Source organism: Anser brachyrhynchus (assembly GCF_964034855.1).
Source record: "Anser brachyrhynchus genome assembly, chromosome: 10".
Classification (NCBI taxonomy): domain Eukaryota; kingdom Metazoa; phylum Chordata; class Aves; order Anseriformes; family Anatidae; genus Anser; species Anser brachyrhynchus.
This window is the reverse complement of record NC_137705.1, coordinates 17279693-17290608: the sequence shown is the minus strand read 5'-3', so window position 1 is coordinate 17290608 and position 10916 is coordinate 17279693. Positions and strand designations below refer to the sequence as shown.

The following is a 10916-nucleotide window of genomic DNA, read 5'->3' as shown; positions in this document are numbered from 1 at the left end:
CGGCCCCCGCCCCCCCCCCCAGCCCCTTCACCCCCCCCCCCCCCGCCCCACAAAGAGCCCGGGAGCGGCGCCGGTGCTGTCCCAGTGTGCCCGCGGCGGGGCCTTTATTTGCCAGAGATACAGGGGCCGCGGGGCCGCGGCATGCAGCGGGCGGGGGGCGGGGGCCCGGGGGGGGCCCCCCCCCGCGGCCGTGGGGCGAGGGGGGGCCGCCGGAGGGTCCCCGTCCCACCGGGGCCCGGCGTCTGCGGCCGCGTCCCCGGGGGCGCCCCGGGGGTATCTCTGGGCAGCCCCGGGGGGGGGGGGGGGGGGGGGACGGCGGCGGGGGACAGACTGAGAGAGCGGCGGGGGGCGGGGGGGGGTCGGGCTCCATGCAGGGCGCTGCCCCGCTCTCCGTGGGGCACGTAGAAAAGTGGGGCGCAGGCGGGGGGGGCGCGGGGGCCATGCCGGGGCTATGTACAGGGGGGGCCGCTCAGCCGCTCGGCTCCTGCGGGGCCTCGGCGGCGGCGGCGCTGTCCCCGTTACACGTGGCGGGGGCCGGGCTGGTGGCGGCGGGCGGCGTGGGGGGGGCCGGGGGGGCCGCGGCGTCCGTGGCGGCGGCGGTGGTGGAAGCGGCGGCGGTGGAAGCGGCGGCGGCGGCAGGCTCCGTCTGCTCCGGCGCCCGCAGGCGCTTCATGAGCGTGGTCACCCTCACGGCTTTCTGCGGGGGGAGAGGGCGTCAGGACCCCCCCCCCCCCCCCAAACACCAAGGGGAGAACGAGGCTCGGGGCGCCCCCCACCCACCTTCCACTTGGCCCTGGCAAAGTTCTTCTCGATCTGGGCGCAGACGCCGTCCTTGATGTTCTTATCGGAGGCAGCGTTGCCGGAGATCCTGCGGGGAGGCGTGGGGGGGTGAGAGGCCCCCACCGCCCCCATGTCCCCCCCCCCCAGTCCCCTGCGGCCCCTCACCACTCGTGGGAGATGGCCTCCTCTGCCGTGATCCGCTGGTCCTGCTCTACCTCCATCAGCCGCGTCACCAGCTCCTTGGCTGGGGACAGGGGGGTGTCAGTGCCAGGGGACCCCGTGCTCCCCCCGCGCCCCCCCCCGGCCCCGGGGCTCACCCGCCTGCGAGATGTCGTCCCAGTAGGGCGGGTCGAACTCGTAGTCCCCGGCCAGGATTTTGCGGAAGAGGTTCTTGTCGTGGTTCTCGTAGTCATCCTCGTCCGCCTCCTCGTAGAACGGGGGGTTCCCCGAGAGGCTGCGCGGGGAGGTGTGGGAGCGCTCAGCACCCCCCCGCCCCGCGCCCCCCGGCCCCGTCCCCATCCCCGCACTCACAGGATGTACATGATGACGCCGATAGCCCAGCAGTCCACCGGCCGCCCGTACCGCTGCCGCCCCACCACCTCCGGAGCTGCGGGGCACAGGAGGGTGGTGGGGGGACAGGTCCTGTCCCGGGGTGCCCAGCAACTGCATACCCCCAGGGGGGAACCACCAGCCCCGGGCACCCATCTGCCTCCCTGTGCTCAGCGGCCCGGGGCCGGATCCGCTCCTCTGGCTGCTTGCGGAGCCCCGGGAGCAGTGGGAGGGTGCTGCTGGGGGCACCCAGGATGGGTCCTTGGGGTGATGGGGAGCAGGAGGGACCCGCCAGAAGCACCCGGGATGGGTCCTCAGGGTGACGGGGAGCAGGAGGGACACACTGGGGGCACCCAGGATGGGTCCTTGGGGCGATGGGCAGCGGGAATAACCCACCAGGAGCACCCAGGGCAGCTGGGAGTGGCAGGGAGCCATGAGGAGCACCCATCAGCAGCAGGAGGGACCTGCTGGGAGCACCCAGGATGGGTCTCCAGAGCAATGGGGACCCACCAGGTGCCCCTGGGATGGTCGAGAAGGACCCACCGGGAGGGCAGAGACCTCCAGGGACACCCACGCATCCCCCTGCGCCCTCACCCAGGTACTCGGGGGTGCCGCAGGGCTCCTTGATGAGGCCGTTCTCCAGCTTGGCCAGGTGGAAGTCGCTGATGACGATCTTGGAGTTCTTCAGGCGGTTGTAGTACACCAGGTTCTCCAGCTGCCGGCGCGAGGGACGTCAGCACCCACGGGTGCGCCTGCGCCCACCGGGGACCCCCCCGCCACGCGGCCGGCACCCACCTTGAGGTTCCTGTGCACGATCTTGAGCGAGTGCAGGTAGGCGACGGCCTCCAGCACCTGCCGGATGACGTTGCTGGTGTCCTTCTCCGAGTAGTAGCCCTGGTCCAGGATCCAGTCGAAGACCTCCCGGCCCGTGGCCCTGCCGGCGCCGAGAGCAGGCTGCCGGCAGCCCCATGGCACGGCCGCAGCCCTCCCCCCCGCCGCCCCTCTGCCCCGCTCACAGCTCCAGGAAGATGAAGTACTCCTTGCGGGTGATGTAGACGTCCACCAGCTGCAGGATGTTGGGGTGCTTCACCCTGCGGCGCCCAAGGGACGGCGGCGTGGGTGGGTGCCCCCCGCCGGCCGCGGGGTCCGACCCGGCAGCTGCCCAGCCCCAGCACTCACATTTTGAGGATGATGATCTCGTTCTTGGCCGCCTTCCGCACCTTGCGCCCGTCCCGCTTCAGAAACTTCTTGCAGGTGTACAGCTTGCCCGACGTCTTCTCCTTCGCCCGGAAGATTTCGCAGAACTCCTCCCTGCAAGGCAGCGGGGGGGGGGGATCCATCTCAAATCACCAAATCAATAGGAAAGGGGGGGGAAATAGGTAAGAAGAAAGCCCCTTCCCCGCCACAGGGGCTCCTTGAGCACCGTGTGGGACTAATCCTGTCCCTGCACAGCACTCGCGGGCAGATGGATGCTGCAAACCCCTCAGTACCGAGGCTGAACAGCAGCAGCCTGCCTCAGAATTAATTCAAGTGCCACATTTGGGAAGGAAGAAGGTGAGAAGCGCCAGCTGCCTGAGGCCAGTGAAACGGTCCTAGTCTGCTATTAATGGTGTTTGAGCCCTTTGGCACAGGCAGGGGCCGCGGGGACTCTCAGCCCTCGGCTTTCCAACCCCCCCAGCCCTGCCTGGCTGTGCCAAAACCCTCGAGGCGTGGAGGGGAGCCAGGACCCAAATGGAGGGGCTGCTTTTAGAACAGAGCCAGGCTCGGGCAGCACCCAAAAGGGTCCCCGCGGCCACCCAGCACCGCCCCTCCAGGCGTCCCCAGCTCTCAGATGCCCAGCCCCGTGGCCAAGCATCCTCAGCACCTCGGAGCCCAGTGAAAAAATCCCTGCTGGGTGCTTTGGGGTCCCATCGGTCTCTGTCGGCAGCTGGATCCCACGGCTTCTCCTTCTGCACCACAAGAAAACTCGCGCCGCAAGTGACATCCGCGTCCCCTCTCCTGCACCGCCGGCGGAGCAGCAACGCCCTGCTCTCGGGAGGTGCCGCGGGGAGCCCCGGCTTTGCAGAACTGCTGCAATCCCAGCAGATATTTGGCAGGGGGGGAGGGAAGGGTTATCAGAGGTGCTGGGCTGCAGCGAGCAGCCGCGGAGGTGAACCTCGCCGCCGTCAGCAGCTCCGTCCTCAGAGCGGGCGGCGAGGAACTCGGGGCGCCCGCTGGGAACGGGGACTTGTCACAGGGAAAGCGCCCTGACTGCCTCCAGCCCCAAGCCACTGCGCTCCCTGTCCCTCGGCGTGGGATTCGGGTCCCCAGGGGTGCCCCCGGGGCCCGGGAGGGACAGACTCACGTTTTGATGACCTGGCCCAGGTCATATCTGTCGGTCACCTCGGACGGCTGGTTATAATCTTTCTTGTCCCCCAGCGTCACGCAGCCAAACGGCATTGCAGGGCCCAGTGCTGGAAGGGCACAAAAGCCAGTGAGCGCCCCGGGCCCGGCCCCGGCCCCGCTGCCTGCCCCAGCCCCACCCGAGCTGCGCTAATTAATGCGAAACCCGGCAAGGCGCGGCGCCGTGCACCCATCCCTGCGGCACCCAGCCGCCCTGCCTGGGCTGTGCTGCCAGCCCGCCCCCCCCGGCCCCCATCTGCGGGCTCGTTAATGAATTTATTCCGTAGCCAGAGCCGGGAGCAGCCTGCTGGGGAAGCGAGCGGAGGCGACCAGAGCGGCTCCCGTTTCTCAGCCTGGTTCTGCCCCACGGTGATGTTTCTTCAGCCTGGGCATCACCGGCTGCGTGCTGCCAAACGTGCAGCCCTTTAGCAGCCATGTGCCCTTGGTTTTCCTGCTGGGACCCCTCCAAACCCAGACCCTGCTCGGGACGAAGGGATTTTTCCCCTTTCCCACCCCGTTACGGGGAGGAAGTTCCAACCGCTGTGATTTTCTGACGGCTCACAAGACCCCAAGGGCTCCCTGCGTCCTGCTCAGCCCCAGCGGGACACGGCGCGGTGCTGGAAGCACCCATCGCCCGAACCTCCCCGAACACCATGCCGTGCCGTGCCGGCCTTGCCGTGCCGTGCCGGCAGCGCCCGCCGCCCCGGTGGGCCAGGATGGCTGAGCGGGATGCGGGCGCCGGCACGGCGGGTACCCAAGCGCTGCGCCTGTTGCTATGGCAATGGGAGCTGGAGATGCAGAAAGCGGCACATCCTGCGGAGGGGGCAGGGACGGGCAGCACCCGGCGGCACCCGACCCACCCGCGGGTGCTCGGCCCTGTCCCCGGGTCCGGCCTGCGGCACCCGGGGCGCTCACCGGGGCGCTCCGTGGGGTGAGCGACCCCAAAAGCGGGCAGGATGCAGGCACAGCGAGGCAGGGGCGCGGGCACGCTCCTCCCTGCGCTCGCTGCCTCCATCCCACCGCGAGTGGATGAGCAGCACCCGCAGGGTGGGTGCTCACCGCAGGGTGGGTGCTCACCGCTCGCACAGCGCCTGGGCGCCATCCCACCGGGAAAGCCCTCGCTGGGCGAGAGCAGCTGTCCCCGTCCCGCTCGGGGCGTTCCTGGAGGAGCAGAGCGCCCAGAGGTGCGAGAGCACTTGTGGTGCCCGTGCTATAGCCCCGGCTGAAGCGTCCCAGCCCTCGCTCAGCTCATCCCAGCAGGAATTGTGCTCCGTGTCCCCGTGCCAAGCGACGCTGCCCCTGCCGTGCCCGGGTGAGGGGGACGAGGGCTGTCCCCGCAGCCGGCGGCGTGGCCGCGGGTTGGCAGCAGCAGGGCTGGCTGGCTGGGAGGACTGCCAGGCTGCGTGGTGCCAGGACTGGCCGCGAAGGGGACCCAGGTGGGATGGTGTATCGGGGTCGTGTCGCTGCCTCCGCGAGTGCTCGGCTCATCTGCACTCATAAAGCGAGTTCCCGCTGCTTTGGCGAGGACCCATCCTGCCGAGGCTCAGCACCGCCACCGTCCCCTGCCCCGGGGCTGGCTCGGGGAGGCTCAGCACGCCCGAGTGCACCGTGCCCCACAGGGGAGCGCACGGCGAGGGGCACCCAGGCAAGGCCTGGGTGCAGGAGGGGAGGCTGGGTGCTGCGCTGGCACCTGCACGCAGCTGCCCCCCCCCCACTGCGAAGCATCTAATTTCGGAGCAGAAGCAACAGCGGGTGTAAGACAATAGCGGGGAAGTGGGTGGCCGGGTGCGGATGGCACGGAGGGATGACGCAGCCGCGCAGCCCTCACCAGCGTCTCCCCCAGCCCCCCAAAGCCCGGCTCTGCTCCCCGGCGGGGGGACCACGGGCTGCCGCTTGGCCCGCTCCATCTCCGGCCCCGCTTCCACCTGCAGCTGCCCCGGTGGCGTTATGGGGGGGTCCCCGCTGCGCCCCACGTCCCACGGGAGGGATGTGCCGGAGCAGAGCGCAGAACGGGGCCGGGCCGGGGGGGGGGGGGACCTCCGTGTCCCCGGTGCAGCAAAGCGGAGGGCAGCGGGAGCCCGGGGTGCAGCGCGCGGGGGCAGCGCGTCGGGCCGGGACGCGGCCGGTGCCGGGGGGGGGGCCCGAGCCCACCGCCCCGGGCCGGCCCCCGGTGCCCCCCAGCGCCGGGAGCGCCTCCCCGGGGGCGAGCGGGGAGCGCTGCCGCAGTGGGGAGCGGGGCTGCGGGGAGGGCAGGGAAGGAGGAGGGAGGGAACCGCGGGGGGGCCGGGGCGCTCGGCGCACGGAGGAGCGGGCGGGGGGTCCCGCGGGGGCGGCCGGGCCGGGGGGCGAGCGGCGGGGCGCGGCGCCCGGCGGGGCTCGGGGGCAGCCGTCGGGGCGCACCCGCAGCCGGGCACGGCGCGGCCGGGGGGGGGGGGGGCGCGGAGGGGACGAAGCCGGGCCGAGGGGTGGGGGGGGCGGCAGCCCCCGGCCAACAAGTGGCCGACCCCAGCGGCCCCCCCCCCCGCGCGCGGCTGGGCACGGCTCGGCTGGGCACGGCTCGGCACGGCTCGGCACGGCCCCCGCCCCCCCGGGGGCTGTCCCGCCGCGGCCGCCGCGCTCACCTTGTCGCCTCTCCGACCGCAAAGGGGGGGCCGCGGCCCGGGGCCGCCGCCGCTCGGGGGGGGGGCGCCGTGCGGAGCCGGGCCGGTGCCGTGCCGAGCCGAGCCGAGCCGAGCCGTCGGTCCGTCGCGGCGCGGCCCCGCGCGCCCGGCGCGGCAAGTTGGGGGGGGCGGGACCGCGGGGGGGCCCTCCCCTCCCCCCCCCTCCGGCTGCCGCCCCGCCCCCTCCCGTGACGTCACCCCAAACTTTGCGCCCCGCCCCTCTCGGGCGCGGGAGCCGGCACCCACGGGGGACGGGGCGCACGTGGACCCCGCGCGGGGCCCCCCCGGGGCGTGGGGACCCCCGCGAGGGGCAGGTCAGCGGGGGGGGGCGGCGGGATGGGGGGGTTGTGGGGTGTGGGGGAAGTGGGATGGGATGGGGTGGGATGGGGTGGGATAGGACGGGATGGGATGGGATGGGGTGGGATAGGACGGGATGAATGGATGGGATGGGATGGGTTGGGGATGGGGATGGGGATGGGGTTGGGGATGGGGATGGGGTTGGGGATGGGATGGGATGAATGGATGGGATGGTGTGGGTTGGGGTGTGATGGATGGGATGGGATGGGATGGGATGGGTTGGGATGGGATGGGATGGGATGAAGGGGATGGGATGGGATGGGTTGGGATGGGATGGGATGGGATGGGATGGGATGGGATGGGATGGGATGGGATGGGATGGGATGGGATGGGATGGGATGAAGGGGATGGGATGGGATGGGTTGGGATGGGATGGGATGGGATGGGATGGGATGGGATGGGATGGGATGGGATGGGATGGGATGAAGGGGATGGGATGGGATGGAATGGGATGGGATGGGATGGGATGGGATGGGATGGGATGGGATGGGATGGGATGGGATGGGATGGGATGGGATGGGATGAAGGGGATGGGATGGGATGGGATGGGATAGGTTGGGATGGGATGGGATGAAGGGGATGGGATGGGATAGGATGGGATGAAGGGGATGGGATGGGTTGGGATGGGATGGGATGGGATGGGATGGGATGGGATAAAGGGATGGGATGGGATGGGATGGGATGAAGGGATGGCATGAAGGGATGGGATGGGATGAAGGGATGGGATGGGACAGAAGTACAATCTTGTGGGAGCTGGGCAATTTCCCTCGAGCTCCATCCCTCCAGCTGTGGGGCCAGAGCTGTGGGGCTCACTGCCCCACTTTCTTCCTCAAAGTGACAAGAAAAGGGTGACAGCCTCCTAATACCGTGGGGCCCCCCAACCCCCTTACTTGCTGCCCACAGCCTGGGCAGGGGGTGCAGGGAGGGCCCCCAGCTGCTCCTGACACTCATCCACTTGTGTCCCCTGCCGAGACTCAGCGTCCCTGGATCCCCCACTCCCATCCTGTGCGGCACCGAGCCCCAGGCCCTGGCCTCAACGCCACGCACACCAGGTAATTAACGGCGCGTGAGCCCTAGGGAATTAGCAGGGCACCGTAGTTTGAGCTTCTAATCAAGAGTTTAATCACAGAGCCTGGAAGCAGCGCGTCGCTCCGTTATTAATCTCTGCCCCCCCCGGGAACCTTGAGTGTAACTCACAATTAATCAGCGGGTGCCCGCCGCTGCTTCAGGTCTGCCCTGCGGCTGCTGGCTGGACGAGGGGCGACCCGGTGGGACGGCGTGCTGCCGCCGCATCGCCCGCCCGCCCGCCACGTGGCTCCCTCCTGGCACGAGTGTGGTGCCTGCCGCAAAGCAGCCCCGGCCCCGTGGGGCCCCGCAGCCCTGGCTCTTGCCTGGGGTCCGAGCCCACCCAGCGCCCTGCTTGGGGGCGATCGGCTCTGTCTGTGCCTGCCGTGTCTCGACCCACCCCCCCCACGCACCCACTGCACCGTGCGCCCACTGCCCTGCGCACCCAGCACCCCCCACACCCAGCACCCCCCACACCCAGCACCCCCCACACCCACCGCCCCCCACGCCCCCCATCTTTCCCAGCACCCCTCGGTGAGCCCCCAGCCGGCCGTGGGGTGACGCCCGCCCTACGGGGACATCCCCAGCCGCGCAGCCGCCCCCCTCTGCCCCACACGTATGTCTGGGGGGCTGCAGTGCCAGCCCGGGGGGCGCGGTGGGGGGGCGCAACGTGCCCGTGACTCAAGCGCCACATGGCACCGCATCCCTGCGTGCTCACCATCGCCATGGCAACCGCCAGGCAATCAGCGGTAATTGCGCCGCGCGTCGGCCTGGCAACGGGGCCAAATAAACCCCGTCCCCTCCAAATAAACCCCATCCCCTCCTTTCGGGAGGTCCGGAGAAAAAGCACGGGGGGGTTGCCCCCCACACCCCCCCGGACCCTTTTTGGGGTCAGCAGCAGGACCGGCGCACGGCAGCGGGGCCGCAGGCGTCCCGCGGTGGCCACGGTTCCCGCGAGGCATCGAGGGCGCTTCGGTGGTCCCGGGGCTCTCGCAGCCCCTGGGCCCAGGGGGCAGGCACTAAGTGCAAGGAGCTGGGGGGGGGCGGAAATCCAACGAACCGGGGCTCTTCGGTGGGAAAAACTCTCCGTAGGTGTGCACCGGGGAGAACAGGGGCTGCTGGGCGCATTTTGCGAAGCTCCAGACCGGGCATGGAGACCGGGCAAAGGATCCCCCTAAGGACAGATGCTGTCTGCGGTGCGGGAAGAGGAGAAAAAGATGTGTAACAAAATGCTCCCCGGGGGCCAGCAGAGCTCCCCAGGAGCCCCGAGGGCCAGCCGAGCTCCCTGGGCGCAGCGGGTGCCACGCGGGTGCCGCTGTGCGGGGCCGTGGGTGCCGGGGTGCCGGGCACGGGCGGCGCGCCCCAGCAGCGCTGCTGCTCGCAGGCTTCGTTAGCAAAAACTCGCTCACTGCTAAAAATGGCCCCGCGCCGCCGCTCCAGACGGGAGGCCGCTCGATCACGCCTGCTCCCGAGCGTTCGAGCAGGAGCTAAAAACAGCTCGCCGCCACCGGTGGCTCCTGCCTGGTGGCTCCTGCCGTTCTTTGCGGGGCTCTTTGATGCCGGAGAACCGGCTCCCAGCTTTTCATGCTGATTTGGCACAATTTTGCCCATCCCGACTGGGGTCCGTCCCCCCCACCTCGATCCCCTGTGGGGTTCGCAGCTGGGGGCGGCTGCGTGCCACGCTCTGCCCGTCCCTGAGCCACTGCTCCCCCTTTGCCACCCAGTGCTGGGAATGCCACCAGCACGAGGTGCCCACGGGGCCGCAGCCACCTAGTGCCACCCCAGCGTGTCCCCAGGCGCTGCCGCCTTCCCCGGGGAGCAGCAGGGCTGTGCCCCGCTCGCCTGCGTGCCCGCAGCCCCACGCCCGGCCACTCATCTATTATAGATGGCTCCGATTTTAATAATTAATCCCTGCTAACGACAGCACTTTCCCCAAATAAAACATTTAAACTGCTGCGTGCGCAGGGCGTGCTGCCGGAGCGGGCCGCCCGGGTGCTGTGCTGCAGCCTGACGGGGCGGCACCTCGGGATGCTATTTGCTGGGTGCTGTTTGCCTGGTGCCCACCCTTGGGTGCTCCCCTGAGATGCCCCCAGGTCCCTCAGCTGGGTGCTGGGCGCTGTGTGAGCTGGGGGATGCCACCCAGCCGGGTCCTTTTGCTGTGCCCCTGTGCCACGCCGGTGCTTGCAGCGGCACGGCTGTGGCACTCACTGGGGGGTGTTTGCTCCTCGTCTCCAGCCGTGTAATTAGGGCAGGATAAATGTGCGTTAGCCTGAAATCTGTCATCTCCACCAGCAAATTTGGGGGGGGGAGCAGCCAGCTGCATCCACCCCTCCCTGCAGCCTTCCCTCCGTGCCTCCATCCCTCCATCCATCCGTCCACCCACGCCTCCGTCCCCGCATCCCCGCTGCGGCCGTGCCCCCCGATCCCCCTCCCTCCGTCCCTGCCGCCCCGCATCCCCGCATCCCCGCTCGCCTCCCGGTTCGGGTTCAGCCCTTCCCGTTGCCACAGCAACTCGGCGGCTCACCCAAAACCGCGGCGCTGGGGCCACGGGGACCCCCGCACCCAGGCGGCGCAGCCCCGCCGCGGGGAAACTGAGGCAGCGCTGCCGGGAGCTGCGGCTAAAAATACCCTGCCGCGAGCGGCCGGTGCAGGTGCGAGGTGCTGCCGGGGACGGACAGCTCTGCTGATGGGAGCTGACGTGGCCCCGGGCTGCGGCGCTGCTTAACGAGCAGCCGAGCAGGGGTTATTTCAAGCCAGCGCAGGCTGTGGGCGCGTTTTGGTGGCTCCTGCTTTGCCAGGCGTCACCAATGTCCCCTCCTGGGCCCTGTCCCCTCGGGTCCCGCAGAGGATCGGGATCGCCCCGCCGCAGTGCGCGCTGGTTGTCCCCCCAGCCCCGGTCCCACGCAGGGTGGGCGGCAGTGCCCGGTGGCTGGTGGCGCTGGGGGGTGACACGGTGCCCGCTGCCACGGTGCCACCAGCAGCGCGTCCCCGTGCCCAAAGGCAGGCCCTGGGGGCAGCCCTGCTGCACCCCCTGGCGCAGGAGCTGCTGGCAGAGCTGCCAGGGCTGCGCTTTGCCACAGAAGGCAGGGGGAAGGTTTGTGTCCGGCGTCACCCGGTGTCACC

General features: G+C 70.4%; 1 protein-coding gene and 1 long non-coding RNA gene across 4 annotated transcripts; one reads left to right on the top strand and one right to left on the bottom strand.

The window, feature by feature from the left end:
- Positions 1–74: 74 nt before the first annotated feature.
- Positions 75–6501, bottom strand: CAMKV (CaM kinase like vesicle associated). 2 transcript variants are annotated; one of them, XM_080606586.1, is made up of 11 exons: positions 6333–6501; positions 3674–3782; positions 2509–2640; positions 2346–2420; positions 2125–2263; positions 1924–2044; positions 1312–1387; positions 1098–1234; positions 946–1024; positions 781–868; positions 75–697 (listed from the first exon to the last, which is right to left on the bottom strand). In XM_080606586.1, exons 2-11 carry the CDS (start codon positions 3766–3768, stop codon positions 470–472), a joined length of 1170 nt encoding a protein of 389 aa, XP_080462712.1. In that variant the 5' UTR covers positions 3769–3782; positions 6333–6501; the 3' UTR covers positions 75–469. The 2 variants fall into 2 exon arrangements, with proteins under 2 accessions (XP_080462712.1, XP_080462713.1); XM_080606587.1 differs by lacking the exons at positions 3674–3782; positions 6333–6501 and adding an exon at positions 3194–3652.
- An 81-nt stretch (positions 6502–6582) lies between these two features.
- LOC308200604 lies at positions 6583–9747 on the top strand. Of its 2 annotated transcripts, XR_013955712.1 has the most exons (3): positions 6583–6685; positions 7564–7780; positions 8886–9747. It is a non-coding gene; the product is annotated as an uncharacterized lncRNA (long non-coding RNA). The 2 variants fall into 2 exon arrangements; XR_013955713.1 differs by lacking the exon at positions 6583–6685 and having other exon boundaries at positions 7370–7780.
- The last annotated feature ends 1169 nt before the right edge of the window (positions 9748–10916 follow it).